Source organism: Rousettus aegyptiacus, unplaced genomic scaffold (assembly GCF_014176215.1).
Source record: "Rousettus aegyptiacus isolate mRouAeg1 unplaced genomic scaffold, mRouAeg1.p scaffold_m13_p_1, whole genome shotgun sequence".
In the NCBI taxonomy this organism is placed as follows: Eukaryota; Metazoa; Chordata; class Mammalia; order Chiroptera; family Pteropodidae; genus Rousettus; species Rousettus aegyptiacus.
In genome coordinates, this window is record NW_023416284.1 from 76,812,726 (window position 1) to 76,836,727 (window position 24,002).

Genomic DNA, 24,002 nt, shown 5'->3' on the forward strand with positions numbered 1-24,002 from the left:
GGACAAGGAAGCAAGACACCCCGGAACAGGATCAGTTTGGCCCCAGGTAAACCCACTGCCTTGACCAAGCCTTGGATAGCTACCCATGTGCTCCCACATTCTCAGTGACAAAGGCTGGAAGGGGACCAGGGCAAGGAAGCTGGTGAATTTTTGTAATGAATCTACGCTTGGGTCGAAGGGAAATACAATGTGAAACACCACCCATTCGGCTATAAAAGTCCAGTATATCCGGATGACTCAAATGTGGTGTTCATTTTCTTTGGTATTACTTTGACATCCTTTATGAACAATAAAAGTTAAGTAAAAGCAAGAGAGTTTCTCATAACAAACTAAAAACTGTTTTCCTTGTCTGACCCATGGGGCCAAAAATACCAGTGTCTTTAATTGGTACATCAGTACCACTCTCAAGAATTCCTTATATATTGTAAATGCACAATGCAATTTTGGTAGAATCCTACAGCAAGCTGTAATTGTGATCTGGGAGGAGCCAAGTTCTGCTACTGGGCTAGGTTTCTTTAAAGCTTTTAACTTGCACCAGAACTAAACACCTCTGTAACAAGACCATCTGATAACAAAGCTCAATGAACTTGGGAGAAACTGGTTAAAATGAAAATTGATTCCATATAGAGTTGGAAAATAAAACTGGCTTTTTTTTTTTTTAAATATAAGGAACTTTGCTAAACTATTTAATTAGGAGGCTGTTGTACAGGCAAGTCTGTCTGTCTAATGAGCACTCTTCCTGACAGCCTTGGAAATACCTATCCACTGACTTCATTTACTCCATGGTGAACAACAGAGGGCTCTGGTGCTAGCAAGTCTGGGTTTGACTCTGTTTTTCTGTTTGGAATTTGTGTGATCTCAGGCAATTTACTTAACCATCCTTAGCCTCAGTTTCCACAAATGTAACATAGGGATACTAGTGCTCACCTCAGAGATACTGTGTTGTTGTGAAGAGGGAAGACAATAATGCATTTAAAGTACTTAGCATAGTGCCTGGCTCATGCTAGCCACCATTATTGCTATTTAATTAAATGCTTTTGAGATCAATTATGTGCCAAGTGTTGCATAAGGCTGTGGGGCTTCAAAAATGAATGAGTTAAAGATTCTGACTTGAAGTCCCTATAATCTAAGGGGGTGGCAAATATATGCACACATACTTATATGGGGATATATTGTGTCATGGAAAAGACCATTGGCATTTGCACTGAGTTTTAAAGCATGGAGAAAAGTTCTCCAGGCAGAGAAGGTAAAAAGGCATTCCAAAATTGCTCAAAGTAACTAGGCACCTAGACAAGTGGAAAAAGATGGTATGACTTTTGTTTTGGTTCCAGTCCAGTTCTTGCCAGGTTATGGCTAATTTAATAAGCTAAAACAAAGCTTGATATTTGTAAGTTTCATTTTCTTTTCTCCTACTAAATCAAGTATGAGCAGGGATGTTGTGGCATCAGGAGACTTGTTAAGTAAATCGAGCACATTTTCTTGTGGTTCAAACCATCCAGTCTTTACCCACTGAGAGCTTGGCTTGATCTGCCCAGAACATTGCTTGGTGGTAGAGTAGCCTGTGATCGACCCTCTCTTCAAAATGCTCTCCAAATTCCCTTTGACCTGCATGGAAATATTTTTGTATCAAAAGTTTCAGTATAAACCTCAAAGCCCAACATTTATAGAAGACTCCCTTGGAAATATTTATAGTGTCGAATTCCTACCTCACAATCTGATCACCATCTACCATTAACACCTCACAAAACCGATTGCCTTGGCATAGACAGACCACAGACAGGTGAATCCATTTTAAGTTGAATGGAAGTGGTTGTTTTGTAATCTCCCCAGGAAAAACTGTGAGGAGTGAGGAAGTGGGACCATAGCAAAGCTATGCTACCAAGCGAAGTTACGAAGCCACGTAGAGGGTTACTTGGGTTAGCCCCACAGGGGAACTGGGAGTTGGTTGAGGCCACATTCCAAGGCTGTCTTGAAAGGGTAACGTGGGAGCTGGAGTATTATACCTCCCAATCTGTCAGTCATTCGCTCAGCACTAGTCTCAGGGAACATCAGTCAGTGCACACAGGCTAATTGATTCCTACAGCCTGAAGATAGTCCAACAACAAAGAGACACCAGTTCTCGCTTCCGGGAGTAAACGCCTAGAGGCAAGGCCCAGTGCAAAATGAAACTATGGGCACCTTTTTTCTAAAAGCAGGGAAAAGTTGCCATCAGTGATACTAAAATAAAAGCTTTTCCTTTCTTCCACAGTCTCTCTCTTCATTTGTCATGGCTTTTTATTGTTATTTTCTATTTAATTCTGCTCTAAGAAAAATTTAAAATTTAAATGTTATATTATGAGCTTGAATGTTATCTTTCATCTCTATTGTGTGATGCCAGTTTTAAATGCAAATATAAGAGCGTTTAAGTTGAATGCTAATCGCCAAAATTACACAATTTGCATATTTTGTTTTTTTTCATAACAGTGATAAAGCTGCACTAAACTAACTGAACTGCTTTTAATTTCTTGATAATCACATTTTATCCACAATCTCTACCTTTGGCTCACTGGTGAGTAAGGAAGGATTGAAAGAAAAGGAACTATGGGTTGCCTTATCTTCCTCTTTCCTCCTCTGTCATCATTTTCAGCCTAAGTTGAGTAGTGGGCTAGTGCAGGGATGTAATATGAGTAAGCAAGAACACAAAAGGATCCCTTTGTCATTCATGTTTCTTAAAATGACCTTCTCTCTGTGTTTGAAGCAAGTTTTTGTTCAAATGGAAGGTGTGGCCTCTTGGGGCTGTCGGCATCCCTCCCCTCCACGGCTTCCTCAGTCCTAGACAAAACACACTCGGCTCATATTCACTTTGAATCTCTGTGAATTCCCACATATTGTGGCTCCCCTAGAAATCTGTGTTCATGGTGAACCCTATGAGAATGAGATAGCAAGAAAGGGCAGATGCACACATTGTATGTAACTCTTCTGTTCTTTTGCATGCTCAGTTGTTCCATCAGAATTCACTTACAAAATACAAGTCCAAAATTCTATTAAGAATTTTAATACGGTGACAGTAGAGTATTAAACTCAGTATGGGGTCTTTGGGGGCATGGAGTCCTGTGTGACCACGCAGATAAACTCATGACTCTGGGCCCCTACACACAGGAGGGCGGCATGTGTGAAAATGGTGAAGAAATCTTGGGGGATCTGGGTGTGGCACCCAGATCCACACACATGGGAGTTTGGATGGGAAGAGCCCAGGGCAACCATGGCATAGCCCCAGAGCACAAACCATGCCAGGGGGAAAAAGAGATGAGACAAGGAATCAAGTGGAGGGGGAATCGAAAGGAGGGAGAAAAGCCAGAAAACTAATTAACTAAGACTAAACTGGAAGCACCTGGAGAGATCCATGAACTGAAGCTGAGAATCACATAGGGATGCGAGATACTAGCAAAGGGTTATCATAAAGCAGTGACCATGTGGATCTGATGGGAATCCTGAGTGCCCTCCATTGTGTCCCCCTAAGCCTGTGCAGTCCATTTCATGTGCCTGGATGTGGCTCCTTAGGGTGGAAAACCCTGTTGAACAGCATGGCCTCCCAGTTCCTTCTCACTGTTCTTTCCTCTTGATAAGAAATATAAGGCAATTATCAGGAATAAAGCAGGCTTGTTCTCTGCTATAGAGAGCAGCACCTCTGCTTTTCCAAAAGTCTAAAGAATGCTTTTTCAGACTGGTTCATTGTGGAAACAAGTAGGAAACTGGCTACGCTGAACATATGATATGGGAAGTGGTTAATGATGACCCGCCAGCTTGCAGGACTCTGGGTCCTGTTGTTCATCTGTGAGACTTTGCAATACAGAGGCAGATGACCACAACTCAGGAGATGTTTAACCACCTGGAGGCCTTCTTCCATCATCCATGACTTAGCTTTCTCTGTTAACTGAGAGCAGGGTTCCTCAACCTTGGCACCATTAACATTTTGAGCCACATGACTCTCTGTTGCGGAAACTGTCCTCTGTATTATAGGATATTTAGCAGCATCGATGACCTCTGCCCATTAGATGCCAGTAACACCCCCTACCCAGTTGTGACAATTAAAAACATCTCCAGACATCGTCTAGTGTCCCCCAGGGGACATAGTCACCCTCAGTGAGAATCAGTAACTTAGAGCCCCTGCCAAGGAAGACAGCTGTAGAAGATACCACTTTCACTGTGTGCTCTTAGTTGGACTTACTATCCCACTTTTATATTAGTCTGTGTCTGCTTTTCCAAACATATCTCTTTGTTACCCATCTTCCTTAGAGCATGATATCTCACACTCCTGGGTATATTTGTAAGGCCTCAGTGAGTAGGAAGGCCTCTAATAGCTAAGTTGCCTCACTCTGTATCCACCCAAAAGAGTTATGTGAGCTTTGGAAAACTGTTGCAAAAAATATACATCTCAAGGCCTACAAAGATTTTGTTAGCTCACCATTCCTTTTCTATAATAGGGTTTTAGGTACAAATATCTAGTGAGAGCTCAGTGTTTGCCAGCCTTATCATATGTTTTATCCCATTTGATTCTCAAAGAGAAAAAAATATTATTACTATAAAATAGCATGCTCATGTTTTACAAAATAGTGTATACATTTTTACAGATGGGGAAATGAGGCTGGAAGTAATAGCAACTTGCCCAAGACCACCCAGGAAGTAAATGGATTTGAACTCTGGTTTTTTGGCTGCTCATTTGAGACTCTTTCCCTTCTACTAATGCTTTTCAACTTGAGTGCATGTAAGAATTACCTGAGGGTCTTGGTGAACAATGCAGGTTTCCAGCCCCAGCCCACCCCCACCCCATTTCCATGCCTCCACAGAAACTCAATAGATTACTCTAGAGCAGGCCCCGTGAATTGAGATTTTAAGTGATTCTGATATAGGTGGTTTATGGATCTCACCTGAGAAACACTGAAATCCATTCTACTACATTATGCTAGGATTTTTGGTGAGCTGTTGGGGAAGGGGAGATGAGGAGAGAGGAGCAGAGAAAAGGGTCGGGAGAGGTTGAAAGCACTCTGGGATTCCTCCCGCATCTCGAAGGCTTGGCCCGAGGTCTGACTGGCAATACTGGGTCCAAAACTCTAGTTCCCATGAATGTCCCTGGATCTTGCCTGCTTCTTTGCATCCAAGGAGCATTTGAAAGGCTAGAAGCTTTTCCCAGTTCAGGTGTTAGGTTCCAGGACCCATGCCACTGCCAGCCTACCTGCTGGTAAATCACAAAACACTATCATCTGCTCAGTTATGGGAGGTAGCCCAGTAGCATTGCATTTTTTTGTCCACAGATACTTTCAGAAACCTTTGGCCTTCCCTAGAGGCTTGTCCTGGAATCTTTGCCTCCCCTGGCTAGATCATGAAAAATCTGAATCAGGCCGAAAGCAGGAGGTCTGTTCCCTTTAGCTTCCAAATAATCTGGGAAGTAAAAGGGTCCAAGACATCTTGGTATGATGTGTTTCCAGCGAAAAATATTAGCAAAACATAGTAAGGATAATATTTGGAGGGCTCAGTTCTCATTAGAATTCAGCGAATACTCCAGAAGATCCCCCTAGATTTAGATCTAGTTTAAGGGAAAATAATGGCTGAGGCAGTTTTGATTTTCAGATGAGCTTCTCCCAGCTCCCTGGAGAGGCCAAAGAGAAAACCTGCAGAGACACAAGACATTGCTAACTGTGCCTGTGACTTGTTTGCACGCAATTGTATGTATGCTCTACAAACCTACTGGGTTCACTGCACTTTAAAATCAGTCTCTGTGATGTAACATTCCCAGCGATTCATCCATTCAGTGTGCAGAGAATTCGGTGTCTCTGAATCATCATTTCAGTGGTTGTTTTTCTTTACTCAAAACATAATTGCTGATGGCTTTAGCTTTTATTTGGTGAGCTGCAGCTTCAGGAAAAAGCCAATTTCTCTACTATGGTCCTGATCTAGTACAGCTGTTGTCTTTAATTGTTCTTCCATAAGCCCATCTTTTCCAGAAAGCTAAACCCTGTTCATACTTGTGCCTTCAGTCCTATAGACCATCCAGAAGACAGACTGTTGACTCACCAAGCTGGAACCTGGGAGGACCGAGGTTCAGAGAAGATAGGCTTATCATTTGTGGGGTTGACACATCTCCCTGTTTCTGGGAGGTGAGATGCTGGGAACCGTGTTTGCTATCATTATGTCATTGTCATTGTAGACCGTGTGTAACACACGAAGGAATACATTCCAAGTTGGTCTTCCCCTGTGTGAGATTTTTGTCTCTAATGGAGAAGAAAACATGAGCAGTATTCCATGAGCATGATGTGTACCTTGAATCAGTGAAGGTAGATTGGGAGCTGATATCTCTGGGGACAGGCTCGCTCCCTTTCTCTGATGGGAGTTACAGACAGCACCTGAGCAGGCCATCTCATAACTGGAAAGAGAGTCTTTGCTGTTGGGGTGATATTTGGTTGATATTTCCTTGGATGAGAGTAACAAATTCTGAGAAAACAAAGACATCATTTTTGTTGATAGCTACTGATCTCTCTGTCTCTGTCTCTGTCTCTGTCTGTCTGTCTGTCTTTCTCTCTCTCTCCCCCTTCCTTCTTCTCTCTCTTCCTTGCTCTTTCTCTTCTTCTTCCTAATTCTTCTCTCCCTTCTCTCACTCCTTCTTCTTTCCCCTTTCTTTTGAATAGTTGACAATATATACAATATACCATTGTTTAAAACCTTAAGAGATATACAGTTAGTCCATTTCTTATTCCTAAGCTGTCTGGTCCCTACCCCCACCCACTGCCATACACAAATTTATACACACAAGTAACCTACTGGAATTAACTTATTTGTTTTTCTTTCCAGAGTTTTTTTCAATGTATATATAAGCAAATTTAAATAAATGTTGTTATCTCCCAAATGACAGCCTACGAAACCTACTGTTCTGTACCTTGCTCTTCACTTACCGTTATATTTCAAGATCTTCCCATATATAAATAACTTATTCATTATTTTAATACAGCATCAAAGTACTGCAATTGTATGGAATCCCATATTTATTTGGCCAATTCTATATTAGTAGAAATTTAGATTGTTTCTGATATTTTGCTGTTACCAACAATGCTTTACCAAGTAACCTTGCACTGTGTCTTTTTTACACCTGTCCAAGTATAGCTGTAGCATAAAATTCTGGAAATGCCCTTGCTGGGCCAATGGGTATATGCATATGTAGTCCTGATACATTTGGACAAATTGTCTATCACAGGCATTGCTCTGACTATGCTTCCACCAACAGTGTGAAAGGCTATAGCAAGCCCTGTTGGGACTAGTTCCTGATCTTTCTTGTGATAAAGAAGGTGTTAGAGAGTATGGGGTTGTTACTTAATTAGAACACAGTGTTCCCTAGTGCACTGTTCATGGCTGTTACCATTGAAATTCTTAAGCTTGTTTTTATTATAAAACCCAAGGATGGAATATTTTTATTATAATTGAATAAATTAGGACTCTTGGTTGCAGATAATAAAATACAGTTCAACTCAGCTTGCTGGAGGCAAAGCTGGGAGGGTAGTGAGAAAGGAAGGGAGGTGAGGAGGTTATTCATTGTGAGGAAAAGGATATATCTCATGGCACCAGAGATGGAAATGCAGCCATGGTCTCAAGTTCACTCTTGAACAGGGACAGTGTGAATGACTCAGTGAGTGTGCAAAGGACTTTGACTCTGAACTTGGGTCAGGCATCCACCTCAAGTACAGGCAGCTGTTAAACAGTAAAGTATGATCATGTTGTCCAAACTGAAATCGGGAACCCACCACTCTGAGTGAACAGAGCAACGAGAGGAATCTTTTTGAGCTGGGCAGATATTCCAAATGGCGTCTGCTATATCCACAAATAAAATGGTTCATCTTTGTCACTTTAATATTAGAAATAGAGCAGAAACAAAATAAATTTTAAGTGCCCAATAAACCTATTATTTAAATCAGCCCAGTGATTTCTGCCATTATCATATCACTGTGGCAGAAATGGATCAGATACTAGCTGGACAGAATGTTTTTATTCAGCAGGTAGTATCAGAGAAGCTTTTCAGAGTAAAACAAAATTTTTTATATATTTTAAAACAAAAGCTTCTTTTTTATGTGTATTAAAAAAAACACATAGTTTTCAGGGCTGGACTATAGGACATATTTCAAAGTGATGTGTAATGTCACTTTAGAAAAGTGATGTTTATTTTTTCAACATAAAGACAAAATGGCCAGGAGGAAAGCAGCCAAGTCTCTGAGTAATCTTATTAAAGGTTCAATTTTCTAAGTATGACCTTATGCTAGCAACCAGTCCTAAGTAACAAGAAAACAAGCCAAGCTAGGAAGTTCTGCTTCTGAAAGACAAGAAAGTCCAAGACGGCAATGTCTGAAGCCTAATGCTAATTACATAACATGAATGAGTCATCAGTGTTGTCAGAGATTACAGACAGCTAAACAATCACCCACCCTCTCCCTACATTTTCAAAGCACGTAGGCTCTCATGGACCTCATTCAGCCCACATTTTCCTTTCACCCTTCCTTCCTTATTTTCTATTTTTTCTTTTCCATTCTGTGCTGTATTAGTCAGGGTTCACCATAGAAACAGAAGCAATAGCATTTATATTAATATATATATATACATATATATATATAGACAACATATATATGATTTATTATAAGGAAGTGGCTCATTTAATTTTGGAGATGGTGAATCCTAAGATAAACAGGGTGAACTGGCAAACTAGAAACCCAGAATAGCCAATGATCTAGTTCCAGTCCAAATCTAAAGAACCAGGAGAACCAATAGTGTCGTCTAAAACAGTTCAGAAAGCTGGCAAGCCCAGGGACAACCAATGTCTCACTTGAGAATGAAAGCAGGAAAACTCAATGTCTCAGGTCAAAGACATTCAGGAAAGAAGAATGCTCTCTTATTCAGGGGGAGTCAGCCTTTTTGTTCTATTCATGTCTTCAACTGTTTGGATAGGGCCCATCAACTTTAGGGAGGGTAACCTACTTTGCTCAATCTACTTATTTAAATGTTAATCTTATATAAAAATACTCTCACGAGAACACCCAGAGTATTATTTGACCAAATACATGGGCTCATTCCATGGCTCAATCAATTTGACACATAACATTACTCATCACAGGAGACTTTCTATTCTCTTGTGCACATGGGCCTAAGACCATGATCTCTCATGTTATCACTTCTGTTTCCCATTTCTCTTCTTCTTTTTTTTTTTACAGTAAAATTTCTGGACAGAGAAGTCTAAACTCACTATCTGAAATTTCTCCTCTCATTCATCGTTTAGACCAGTTGCATTTCATGCCAGTCTTTGTCATTACATTGAAGCTGATTTCTTTAAGAATGTCCATAATCTAATTGTCAAATTCTATCCTCTCTTGCTTTCATAACAGCATAGTATCCTGAATTTCCTCCTACCTCTCCATCCCCTTCTCTGTGTGCCCTCTAGGGATAGTATTCACCCAAGGGCCTGCCAACATCCTTTCTTTTTTTATATGCTCTGTCCAGCTTGTGTCATACATTCTCTTGCTTTAAGCTATAAGCTCATGACTCCAAAATCTGTGTCTTCGATGTTCACTTCTCTCTGATTCCCAGACTTGTATATATAAACTGTTTATGGATTCTCTCCCCACATGATATTCTCCACATAAAACTGAAGTTTAACATGTAACATTAAATTTATCATTTTCTTACAGATTTAATTCTTAATTTCCTCTTTCTCAGAATGATACTACCATGCACCCAATCTCCTAAACTTCTACCTGGTAGACATTTATTATAAATATTCCCCCTCTCATCTTCTAATTCCAATCAGTTATTATGCTCTATTCTATTTACCAGATAGCTACTTCCTCTCCTTTCACTGTCTCTGACTAAACTTAATGTGGTCCCTCCTCATTTCTCATCTAGATTCTAGCACAATATTATAATGAATTTCTCTCCACCTCAATTCTAGCAACCTTTCCAATTCGTCTATTAGATTCATTGTGATTCTTATGATAAGGACATGTGAGCAAATTTCTTCCCAGTTAAAACTTTTCAGTCTTTTCCACTGCCTTAAGGTTGAAGAGTAAAGACAATTCCAACAGTCCAGGAGGGAGACAATGAGCTAAGAATAGCAATCAAAATGAAGAGATGAGAGGAAAGGAGAAACCTAGAGACTCTAAAGAGTAAGAAATGACAAAATACCATTACTAATTAGATGCAGGGAGTGAAAACAAAGGAAGCACCAAGGGAAACCTCTCCACTTCTTACTTGAATGATTGAGTGAATCATGGTTACATTCTCTAAGACTGGAGACCTAGACCTAAAATTCCTCATGGACAACAGCGAGTTGTCCTGGGTGGGATACCACATCTGGGGAAGCGAGTCCTTTAGGAAACCTAAAGGTCTGAGCAGAGATGAGTCAGAGCTTAATAAAGAAGAAGAAATAAAAAGTAATACCAGATGGGTGAACTAGGTGGTTGAAAGTCCCTGTAAATAGTCGGTGTCGAAGAACTCAATAAGAATGGAAGATGCATCAAACAATGTCTTCTCTTCTGCCAAGAGATTCCGAAAAATTTGCTGGCAAAAAGTAGGAAAGGAATCAGGGCCATGTACTCTGTAAGACATTGCCTAAGTGCCAAAGGGTTTAAAGGACTTATAGCTCTTGACTTCTACCCTCATTTATTTCATGATCATTACCATGCCCTTTTCCTTGGTCAAGGCTTTGGCTGTAATTTGGAATAGCTTATTGTTTGTAGAAAAATTTAAAACATGAATTATTTTGTTTCTATGCCCCAAGGTGCACATTTAGGTGTGCACATAGATGAAATAATAGACAATCCTTTTCATCTCACTCCGTTTACTGAATCTTACCCATTTAAAACAAAGGAAAAGCTTATTCTGTAGATCTTTAAAACATGTCTGAAAATTTCCAATTCACTTAAAATTCAATCCCCTCCAGGGATCATTCTGAAAGAACCAAGGTCATTTGCAAAGCTATAAGCCAACAACATTTACATTGGTTAAATTGAGCCAAACCACCCAATTTAAAAGTTTAGCCAAATTCAAGTGTGATCAATGCATTAGGGTACTAAATCCTCAACAAATTCTTCTTTGGCATGGACTGACAAGGTCACTGGTATTTATTTATTGTTTTTACACAAATGGAAAAAATATATACCATAACTAAAAAGAAGTTTTCATAGGTAACCTGGTTAGAATCCTGAATGAGGCCCTGGAGAAGGTTGAAGAACACAATCTTTCTGCCAAAGAGCAGCAAAAAAATCTGACATATTGCTCTGCAAGCAGGTGGCTGATGGACTGCTTTATGAAGGGTTTAATTAACTCTGTCTTTCTGTCTTAGTTACCTACCAAAATAAACTATGTGAATCCCACTGTGGGAGAAGGGCTCCATCATCCGCTGGCAGGCAACGTTGTAGAAAGGATCCACAGTCTAGGGAAATGAAATTACTAAGGAAGACAAGTCAGTAAGTGTTTAATTTCAAGAGGCCTCTATTTCAGGTACTGTCAGTTGCCAGACAGTGAACAGCCAATGTAGTCTGCTGGCTACATTAGTCTCAGGCCCAGAATGGCCCTTAGACAGAACCAGTTGGTTTAGCCCCTGGGCTCTGCTCTTTGTTTTCTTGGTGTCTTCTTTTGGGGGAACATTTCCTGGTCCCCTGATGAGGTCTTCCTGACAACTCTTCCTATAAACCTGACCGAGGTCAGGTGCTATTCTATTGGGATACTACCCAGATAGTTGAAAGGATAACTAGATAGATGCACTCAATTTATGATATTCATGACTGATAGATGCTTAACTTCTCTGTACCTTTTCATTAAATAGCACTGCATTTTCACCATGACCTTCGAGGCAGAAGCCCTGCCATTTTTACCTGCACCTAGTCAGGAACTGCCCACTCTTAATCTGTGTTTCTGTTTTCCACCCCACCTGCCTCTTCCTTTAGCACGAGGTCCTTTTTCTTTTCTATCACCAAAAATTCTCATAAAGCACCAGGAGAAGAGTCTACTTCACCGTACGTTCTCATTCAACATTTACTGGGCACCAACTGTGTACCAGAGACTAAATTGGGTCATGGGGAAACAAAGATAGAACAGCCACAGTCATTCTCAAGGGCTCATCACCTATTTGCTATGTACAAGTCCTTGCTGGCACATGAGTCTTATAGTCACATGTGGGCAGTGAGCATATTTCTAAACCTCAAATTCCAATGTAAGGTCCAATAAAAGATTGCTTTTCTAATTTATGATTGTTTTTATATGAATGTCTTTAAAAGTTTTAAAATTAAATTGCATTAGTAAGTCCTTTAATGAATTCCCTTTACTGAAAAGAAATAAATTTTTATTAAATCAGGCTTTTTTGAGGAAAAACTATGGTATATGTTCATCAAACCCATATGCCTTAACTTGTAAAACCTCTTATAATCATAGTCTATTGCAGTTGGAAAGGATCTTAAATATCACCTGAGCTAGGAGATTTAATGTGTTTTTAAACAATGAAACACTTTTTCAACCCAAATATTACCAAGAGTTTTTCAAAATATAAAACAGTTAAGACTGGAACCGCTTTGGTCAAAAGAGACATGTAGAGCTCAAAGTCCTCTCTTCTAATCTGCCTTTCCCGTCCCACCACCTTTGCTCCTACAGATTTTGGAACTGCACTCTACCAACATTATAATATCTTCATGTCCCAAATGAGGAAACTGAGATCCAAAGAGAGCAGGATCCCATTTTAACTAACTACACCTGAAACAATCCTATTTTCAAATAGAATCACATTCTGAGATACTAGGGGTTAAGTTAAGATTGCAACATATAAATCTCGGGAGACATAATTCAACCCATAACACTTTTTCCTCCCACATTTGAATGAAGGTCTTGGTCAAGCCAAGGAAGCACCTGATACCAGGTTCTTAAGGGGAAAATGTAAGCCTATTTGACTGCTGCTGACGTTGGAGTTCGGGATTGGGGCTCAGTAGAAGGGTAGGCAATAAAACCAGAGACTTAAGAAGACCAGAGAGAGTCTGAAATACTCTTGTCCATAACAAACAATAGTCAGCTGTGTCTGCAGTAGGCACCCAAAATGTCATTACAGAAGAACTATTATCATTGTAACAGAAAAATGGGAGGATGACCAGGTGAGCAAAGAAGAACTGCGTGACAGCAACAAGGGCTGAGATGGCACTAGTCACCATAAGTTTATAGTGACACCATCTGCAGGGTGTGTGGTTTTTCCGGCAATGCTCAACAGCTGGGAGATTGAAGTAGAGAAGGTAAACAATTGAGTTCCTCCAGGCTGGGCTCTGCCCAAGAGGGTGCACTAAAAGGACAAAGTGGCAAGAAGGTTGAGGATATTAGCAAGAGGGAGGACGCTCAGGGACCCAAGTAGGTGAAAGAAACAGGCAGTAAGGAGGCTATTACTATTTTTGCTGAAGAAACTTGAGCATGTCCCTTGTTTTCTGTTGACCTGAGCGCATGGTTATTGCTGCCTCCTGGAGTAACAGATGTTACCAGATGTGGCATGCTAATGAGCTGCAAGCTGATGGGCTCCCCCAGCTGATCTTCCATCTCTAAGGTGGTCCTGATTGGTTCCAGCTGGGTAATTCAGCAATTTGTGCATTACCAGTGCTGACACAATGTCAGAGAATGCTCTGGGGACATACATAACCCTATGAAAGGATATCAATAACAACTGTATGTATGGCATGTTCATTCACCCCCTAAGTCAGTCTGCTAATCTGTGTGTTATTTTTAAATATCGTATGGGACAACCCTGTTTTTTGGATTTTTATTTGTGAAGCTTCCAAGGCTATAGATTTTCTCTTAGCTACCATACTCAAATAAAAAATGGATATTATTATAAATGTGATTGTTATTAATATTATATACTCCTACTGATGCTATCAGTGGTCAACTTGGAACTACAAGTTATTAGAATCACTTTGGTATTTTAAGATACAGATAATGGAAATTAAAAAAAAATTAGTAACATACTTAAAATAGTCCTAGTACAGACTAGTTAAAACTAAGAAATACCAAACATTGTCAGAAGCAATAGAGACTCTCATATCCTGCTGGTGATAATAAAAATTAGTGCAACCACTTTGGAAAACAGTTTAGTATGTTCCATTAAAGTTGAAGTATATATATCACTCAGCAATTTTGTTCCTCAGTATATGCACAACAAAAATAAATAGAGATCTAATTAGCAGTATTATTCATGATACCCTAGTACTGGAGATAACTCGATTGTCCATTAACATTAAAATGGTTGGATAACCACATTTTGGAATACTATAAAGCAATGAAAATTATAAGCTACAACATAGGTGAATTTTACAAACATAATGCTGAGTGGAAGAAGCCAACATAAAAGAATACATACTGTATGATTTAATTATTCAAAGTTCAAAAACAAGGATGTTGACTGTAGTATATAAGAATGCAGAGTTAAGTGGATAAAGTATAAATAAAGGCACTGGGGATTCCCATTACATTCAGGATGCTACCTTTAGGCAGACTTACTCCTAACATTTGTGGGGCCTAAATGGAGAACTTCATATCATAGGCCTAAATGTTTAAAAGTTGTAAATTAAAACGACAAGTTATTAAATAAAAGACGTTCTATCTTACCTCAACAAATATATCTTCATGGCAACCTAGAAGGTTGAACTGAACCTTAGAATTCTTGGACTACTTAGAGCTTCTCATTGGAACATGCGACACAAGAAGAGCAAGCCCCTGATCCCAGGGCAACATACCTTCTCTTTCCAGCCTCTGTTCCAACCCATACCTCAAGGGTCTTTGTGTTCATATATGCACACTTCTTAGTTTTAAAGTCTAAACCTCATCCACAGCCTCCTACAAATATCTGCCCCTAGGTTAGATTCATTTGGAGAAGAAATTCAAATATCTCTGTACTTGAAACACGGTCTAGAAAGGGAGTCATGGGTCCCAGGCAGTCATGGCCTCTTGGCCCTGCAGATTCCAATCCCCCTTAGAAAGGGACAGAGCTGGAGGAGAGCTAGAAGCTCAAAAACACAAGGCCCAACACAAGGTCCCTTGCTTGGGGCTTAGGGCAGTGCTACTTTTAAAGAAAAGAAAGAGGTTGTATTGCAAAGGACACCCAGAAAACTTCTGGGGTCCTGGCTGTATTCTAAGGCTTGACCTGGGTGGCAGTTACATTTATAACTATTTATTATGCTCTATATTTTGTTATATACAGTTTTCTGTAAGTGTGTTATATTTCACAATGAAGAATTAATGAAATCTCTCTCTAGATATATAATATTATAATTATAACATATATTATATACATTATTATATATATATATATATATATATATATATATATATATATATATATATAAAAAATTCCTGGTACTGTAGTTTATAGGAACCCCACAGGGAAATCCACTCTGAGTGACTGCCTTTAAGCTCAGACATCTTGGGCAGTTAAAATGCCTCAAGATTTAAATCCCTAAGGGGGAAATGGACAGAACTCTAGAAACGCAGTAACTCTTGCTGTTGATCTTTTTCACCATCTAGAGCCAAGATTCTTGGGTGACCATGCATGAGTTTAGGCAGAGCAAATGAGTCATGGGCCCATGTCCTCTTGCCTAGCCAATGCAAGTGCCTCAGAGGAAAATTCCTCTCTCATCCCCCCACACTTAACCATAATTATAAATACTGTGTTTATCAAAACAAAATTACAGAAGGCTGTTCCCATACTAGTAGAAGTGAAAAGAGATCAACTCCCAATTATCCTCTGTTTGGAAAGCAGTTCTAAGAAGATCTCTTTTTCCCATAAGGATAGCTGAATTGGTCCTTTGCATCGTTTTACTGAGCTTCTACCAAGTACCAAACACAGTCCTTATTTTTCTACCCCATGTTTTAAAACATCCATTTAGTTGTAATTTTTTTATTCTTGATAGGAAAAACACTTTCCTTTTACAAATATTCAGATGCCCATTCCTCAAAAAGACTTCTGTGTGCCCCGCATGTTTTAAGTATTGGAGTTTTTCTTAGACTATATATTTTAACTATCGTTCCTAAAGATACACACACACACACACACACACACACACACACACACACATGCATGCACATACATACACATACCATCCATCCCTAAACTGAATTTTATGGCCGTAGTATGATGAAAGGAAAGTGAAAAGCTGGTCGGGACTAATCAACCAAAAGCTCATTCAATTTTATTCCCCAAAAAATCAAATTCTGGGTTTTATATTTAAGCTGTTTAAAAGCCACATTACCAAAACACCATTTTTCCTCATTTTCAGCAAATAAGAAAAGCATATGGTTCCAGTGGTCTTCACAAGCTGCTGATGAGAGGTAGAGTCAGAAATGTGTGGTGGTTTCAGAATGATAAAAGTAGCAACCTGCTATATTAGTTTAAATGGGAGTAATGAGGCAGCAGGCTGGAGGAGTGAAAAAACAAGTTAAATCAATGACAGGACTAAAGTTGTAGATTATAGGTTATAAAAGGCCACTCACTTCTACCATTCTGCCCTGATAAGAAACACCTGGCAAACATCACTCACGACTCCCAAAGTTTACCTTCTTCCTCCTCTGAGCTCTCACCAGACCCACTTCATATTCTACCAGAGTACCTGTGACATTTTATGGCATTGTATTTTTTGGTTCATCCTACTAGATTGTGGGTTCCTAGGGGACGGGTCTATATTTTATATGTCTTTGAAGTTCCAGCTAGTGTATAGGAAGAGCTCCATAACTGCTTCCTTTGGTTTTATAAATGAATAAATGAATGATAGAGGCCATGAAACTATGGATTTGGCTTTTCCAACTGCTATAATGCAATCTTTAAGTGATGAAAAGTGCCTCGGACTTTCCTAGAGTTTACCTGTTTAAAAGATTTTAACTTCTCTTTTCAGGTTCAGGAAGCTGTGAATTCCATATTGTCATTCACAGGCCTGAGAACATTGTGTATTCTTTAAGGTAGAGTTATGAAAAGAAAGAAACTGATCAGCAGACTAAAACACTGGAATTGACCTTTTCAAGATCCAGAGCTCCAGCATTCCTTGGCTTAATACAACGAACCACCTGGGAAAATGTGGGCAAGGGTGAGTAGTGATGAAAAGAACATACATCCCTTTCTTTTGTCCAGTTCGACTCAGACTAATTCCATTGAAACAATAATACAAATGATGTTCCAGTCTCACCCAGGATTGCAACTAATATTTAAAATTAAAAGATTGATTTTAGGTTGCCAAATTTTGCTTTGTTAGATGAATCTTTTTATATGGATACACTGATGCCCACCAGAAATCCTCTTCCATTCAGAAACCTCTGAATGGAAGCAGTCTTCCGGGATACGACTGGAATATTCCACTTAGTATAACTATTGCCCAAGCAAGTCTGGAAGTTACACTTACTGAACTATTGAGAGATGCTTACCTCAGCTCTGGATTAGCCAGTTCTCTGGTGCCTCCTTTCCTCTTTGCCAGTGACCTTAAAAACATTCCACTTCCATTCAGCCATTCCACAAGAAAATCAACTTGGCTTGGCGAGGTGGCTAGGGTTAAAACCAACTCTTTTATCTTACTAAGTTTTTATGGAAATTACCCACAAATGGTATGTAATTGCACCTAGTATTTGACTTCTAAGGGAAGCAGGCAGCATAGTTTGGTGTGGTGGCATTGGGGTCAGGCAGACCTGGATTTATGTCCTCACTCTTACATTTATCAGTAGAGTAACCATGAGCCAGTTACTTGACCCTTTGAATATCTGTTTCCAAATTTATAAACTGGTGATAGAAAAACTATCTTAAGGATGAAATGAGAAAGTAAGCATAAAGTAACGAGTGCTCAAAAGAAAAAAAATAGTGAATTCCTTTATGTGCTGAGATCATTAACTTGTTCTTTGTATCACGTGGAGAACTAATCATCAACACAAATAAAAAAGCACTGGGCAGCCAGGTCATCCCAAAGAGGTCCCTATTTCATTTGCAGGGGAACAGTGTAAGTTAAGTAAAATGTCAAATGTTTTCTTTAAACATTTTGATAAGTATTAAAAGAATTTCTGTGAAAGTTGTTTAAGACCAATTAGATTGTCATATCACCGTAATGTTTTAAAGTAATGATCTCCTAAAAATCCCCTGTAGTCCTAGAATTCTATGACAAAAATCTGTCACAGAATTGGACACCTCAGAGGATTCATCCAAATCAAATTACAATTCTGAACTGAAACAAATCACATTTATTTGTGATTCCTTAAGTCATTTGACATAAATATTATTTTCTTAATGAAGAGTGAAATGAAACTCATCTCTTCTCATTTTTAATAGCACCTAGCCAGTTTTATTAAACAGAAACAAAAACAGAGCAACAGTCAGAGCGAGATGGAGAGTGAGAGTGAGAGTGAGAGACGTAGCATTCTATAAAGCAAGCCAGTATTTCATTTCCTATGAGTCCCTGCAATGAACATTATCACTGTGTTCTTTCAATACATGTCGATTCTCCATTTTGGTATTCTAGACCTGAAAAACAGACAATTCTACCACCTGAAATATTTAATTCATTTTAGAATTATCTATGAGATCATTAATTCTGCCACTTCTGAGTGTGTGTGTGTGTTTTTTTTCCATCATTAAACTTTATTTCATACACACACACTTAGATGTAACTTCATGCTCGACTAAGTAGAATGCAAATATTTGGAAATTATTAGCATCACCTGATAAAAAGGAGCATTTATTTCTTGTCATCCATGCTTCCTAAGGATATATTCCTGCATCATTTTGGGGGATATGTGTCTGGTTAAAAATATGGACCTGAAGCCACACTGCCTGACTTGAACTTTAGTTCAGCCACTAACAAGTGTCATGAACTGGAATAAGTTATTTCACCTCTCTTTGCCTCAGTTTCTTCATCTATAAAGTAGGGATAAGTGTGTAAATTGCTTAGAGTTTTGTTTTGGCATATGCTCACTGAGCATAAGCCCTCAACAGAGGATTCCAGTGAAACCCAGAGTTCTACAGTACATAAAAGTAAAGTCTATGCAGCTAAAACAAATTACTAAAGGAAAAAGATGGGAGAAGCAGAGTGTGGGGAAATGCCTGGTGAGAGAACAGGCCCATGAGAGTCTAGCTTGGACTAGACTTGGTCACTCCTCTGAGCTCCCTGATGCAGGGATTTTCTGGTTCTAGTAGAAACAATGAATATAGCATGGGGGCACGGCCAGCAAAATCTTTTGAAGAAGCCTGTGCTAAACTTATAAATATTCTTGAAAGTAAGCTTCTGAAAAAAATAAAAAAATAAAAAAACTCATCAAGTAGCAGCAAGTCCTGAGGTAACTGTGCAAATACCAATGAGAAGAAGGTGGAGAGTCCATGCTCACACCTGGAGGGCCATCTTAGGGCTTCAAGGAGGTCGGGGACCATGCAGCTTTCTTTACCTTTTGGCATGAATCGGTGGTGTGGAAACAGCTAGTTCCGGGTCCCTGGATGACTGTGCTCATGCTTCTCAGTGATGCTGAGCGTAGCTTGGTAACAACCATAGTGGGAGTCTGCAAAGACTACACAACAGGGCTCTCTGGTTTTTTTTTTTTTTTTTCAGAGAGTGGATAATTAAACATTTCCCAGTGTGCCACTGAGAATGACAAAGGGACTAGCTCAGAAAAATGGAAAAACTGAAAAAAAGTCTTGTAAACTGTAAAACTTTTTTGGCATCCTTAACTCTTCCTCTGTACTAAGACAGGAAGCTGGCAGTTGGACATGGTCTGTTATGGTTAATCTAAAGAAAAAAATGCCAGGCTGAACTATTGCGTCACAGAGGGCCAAAAAGTATTGACCGACAGAGTTTGAAAATTTTGTCCTTTTTTCCCCATTAATTACAAGTTCACTGTAGGTCCAAAATAGCTGTCAAACTGTGTATTTACATCTGCCATAGGTTGTGATAAATGTCCCTAACAGGGAAATGCAATAAAATAGAGTAATGTATGTACTCTTTTTTCACCCCTATGAAAATATGATTATTCTGACATATTTTAGGGAATATGACAACTCATCTATTGTAAGTTATTACCTTACCTTTGTACACCTAAAACTGTTCATGTTTCTAGGTTGTTCTGTGACAGTAAACATGAAAGAATAGGAACTGACATGCAGTAGCTCTAAATCTGCCTTTATAAGTTTGCTAGAACGGCTATAACAAAGTGCCACAGACTTCGTGACTGACAACAGACATTTATTTTCTCACAGTTCTGGAGGCTGAAAGTCCAAGACCAAGGTGTCAGCAGGTTTTATTTCTTCTGAGGACTCTCTCCTTAGCTTGTGAATTGTTGTTTTCTCCTTGGGTTTTTACATGGTCTTTTCTCTGTGTGTGTCTCTGTCCTAATCTCCTCTTCTTATAAGGATGTTAGTCATACTAGATTAGGGTCCACTCTAATGATCTTATTTAACCTTAATTACCTCTTTAAAGACCTTATATAGTCACATTCTGAGGTACTGGGAGTTAGGATATCAGCATATGAATTTGAGGGAGAGGAACACATTCAGCCCATAACACTGCCCAAGCATAAGCATAGGCATAATTTATCTACAAGAAAAATTTGATTTAACAACACCATAGGTTGAGTTCCCAGAGAAGTAAACTCCTAGAGAGATGGAAATTGGGATGCAGGAGGTTTATGAGGAGTGCTCTTGGGAACACAGATAAGCAGGGAAGAACACAGGAATAGGCAGAGAGAGACGTGTACTGTGGTGCAATTGTAACAAAGGCCCTGGCTAACAGCATGGGCCCCCTGGTGCTGAGGTGATTTGTTGGAGTTGTCTAGAATTGAAGCAAGGGGCTTGGCCTTTATACCACTGCCTGACCCAGATATAGGATGTGGACTATCCCAGGGAGGAGACATGACATGCATTAAGAAGCTCTCTCCAGGTGAGGACAATTTTAGGAGGGAACTCTATTGCGAGCTGTCAGTAACCAAGTCTTCAGGAGCTGACAGAATGATTTCTCAGTCTCAGGCTGGGTCTCTGCTCAGTACACTGCAGTGTCCACAACAGAAGTCTCACAAGTGAATGGAAGGACTTACCATTATCATCTTAATAAATTCTCATAATATCCCTCAGTAGATAAAAGAATGACCTATTATGAATCCTAAAGCATTTGACTTGCTGCTGTACACATAGGAAATATCCAGGAGGATGATCAGAGAGTATGGCTTAGTGAAAAAAGTATACTCTTTGGAGCCAAAGAGATATGATTTCAAATCTCTGCCCCACTATTTACTAATATTTCTTACCCTCTCTGAACCTCCAATTTCTCCTACAGACACACACACACACACACACGGCACCCAAAAAAGAATTAGTCCCCTTCCCTTCCTTTCACCAAATAGTTTATTTTTGATAGCCAATTACAACCCAGAAACAGAGATTTGATCTCCTAAGTTGAGGAATGTTTCTCAAATTCTGTTGTGACCAGAATCACCTACCAAGATTATTGAACATATAGATTCCTGGACCCCATTCATAGTGAATCTAATTCAGGATCTAGGGTGAAGTCCAAGGACGCGCAATTTTAGCAAGCTCCATGGGGTTTTCTGACTCCCAGAAAATCTTATGTCCCCTGCTGGAGGCTGTGGATGCAATCTCAGTAAGAGTGGGAGTGCAGTGCTTAGAAGATGGCAGAGGCCAGTTCCACTGCTTTACATGGCCATTAGTTCTGTCAATGTGGGTGTGCCCATCACATCACAAAGATTTCTCCCCCTCGCATAAATACTGTGTATTCCAAAACTAAAACATGCATAAATTATGCCAGGTAAAGAATCAAACCAATTCTCCCTTTCAAGATGTAGTTTTATTGAGGTAAAAATCACAACTACAAGGCAATTTAATGCAGACAGGAATTTATTGGGGTGGGAAAGATGCAGATCTCTTGAGCTTGTCTGGAAAATGGGAAAGCACATTCAGAGATGAAGTGTCCTGCAGGTGTAAGAGTCGTTGAGCCTACAAAGAGGCATGTCTGGACGGAGATTTAACTTTCTTATTTAAATCGAGGAAAATTGAGCTCCCAGGATGGGATTGCTAAAGGCTTTCTGTGCTTGATTATGGATCACAAAGCCCAGCTGCACTGCAGAAATTATACTGTCAAAAAAGACACTGACCAAGGTCCAGAAAGTAAACAGGAGCTAGAACACAGAAAGTGACCCCTGAGCATAGACAGGCTTTCACATCCCCACCAGACTTTTCCCCTGATTTAACATGGGCCTTGTGGTTTCCCAGTGTCTTCTGTGGCATTTTTATCCCACAGAAAGGCTTTATTTATTCTAAAATATGAGGCTTTGGGATTTTCTTGAAAATAATACTTTCACTCAGTAAAAATATGTCAAGACAAAAATGCTATCTGTGGGAATCCATTCTGAAAAAGGATTAAACTAAACACGAAAGGAGCAGTCCGTTTTTCCCAAATGATCAGTATCCACACAGACTTAATTACTTTCCATATGATAAAAAAAAAAAAATTCTGAATTCTCTTATTGATAAAGGAGGTAGGTAGATATCATCATTTCCCCACAATTTGCCTTTATTCTGGTGTAAAAAAATAATTTCTCCAGATTTGATCAGGGCTTTGTAACACATACAGAATCACCATTACACTAAAAAGAACCAAGAATCCTTTAAATATTGCTCCAGCCCCCTTGGTCTTTGCACTAGTTCATTTAGAGAATCTTCTCTGAATACCACATCCAATTAAACAGTAGGTTTACATCTAATATTTCCTTTCTATGTTCAGATCTCTTTCTGCTTCTGCTCTTCTTTAGATACACAGAATTTTAGAACTGGAAGAACACACTAGTCAAGGTAGGGCTGTAGGAAACTGCTGTAATTAGTAAACCTTGCTGTAACTAGAAAATCCTAAACCCTGGCTTAGCACAATACAACTTAGTTTTCACTCCTATGATAGTCAATGGCTCTCTTAGCTAGCCATCTTCAGAAATCTGTTTTTTCCCCTTCATGTGGCCCCATCATGTAGGTTCCTTCACTCTCAGCTGTATAGATAAGAGGAAGGGTATGAGACATTTTGGGGAGCAGCCAGTAAAGTGGAGTAAATCACTTCCGTCAGCATTCTATTGGCCCGAAGAGGGCCGGGAAGCGAAGAAAAGTGCAAAGATGCTAATAGTGTTTGCCTCAGAGAGTCCTTAGATGCCCCTTGCTTTCAGTTCCTTCGAGTTTTCTTTTCTTGAAGCAACCAAGACCCAGAGAATGTAAGTTACGCACAGCTAATTAGTGACAGTTCAGTTCAGTGCTAGCCAAGAATTCTCTCTTGTCCATTCTTATTAATTCTCTATTAATATATAAAAGAGCTCATAATGTCACAAGATACAGTTGGAGTATTATTTTTAGAACTTTCCATCCAGGATTTCAGGGTGAGGAGGACTATGATCACCCTGTTCCAAAACCCACAGTTATGGTACAGTCCTCTCAGTTTGAGAGCTGGACAGATGAATATTTCAAGGAGCAAGTGCCAGTAGCAAACCCTAATTATGGGAAAAGCTTCTTTTGGCTCCTAAGGGATATAAAATTGCTTTGTGAAAAGCAAATAAAAATAGAAACAAAATATGCCGTAATGCTTTATTTGTAAGCCAAAAGTCACCTATTAAGGCTGTTTTGTGCTATCAAGAAAGCCGAAAGGGTGAAGACAGAATTTTATAGGAAAAGCAATTCTGGGTAATGTCAGCCTGGTTTGCAATCATCACATTGGCTCATAGAAAGTACATCTTGAAAGACTGTCCTCTTCATAGTTGAGACCAAATGTGAGAAGAAACAGAGACTTCTAAAAAAATACCTGATAGAGAATGAGAAAATGAGTGCAGACAAGGATGGTCTCCTTGACGGGTTCTGAAACGTGTCTGGAGAGCAGCAGTTCACTAGTGAAGAAACTCCTGTATGGATATCTGGATAAACCTTTGTCTCACCTCTGATCATTTACGTCAGTGTCTATTGAAAACTTAGT

The 24,002-nt window shown here is 39.4% G+C and overlaps 1 protein-coding gene across 1 annotated transcript in view; it reads left to right on the forward strand.

The window, feature by feature from the left end:
- Positions 1-24,002, forward strand: part of NEDD9 (neural precursor cell expressed, developmentally down-regulated 9) — a 169,898-nt gene that overhangs the window by 45,897 nt on the left and 99,999 nt on the right. The window contains exon 2 of the mRNA XM_016118787.2: positions 16,920-17,108. Within this exon, the coding sequence (XP_015974273.2) occupies positions 17,097-17,108 (12 nt within the window). The 5' untranslated portion in view covers positions 16,920-17,096. The remainder of the gene's footprint in view (positions 1-16,919; positions 17,109-24,002) is intronic.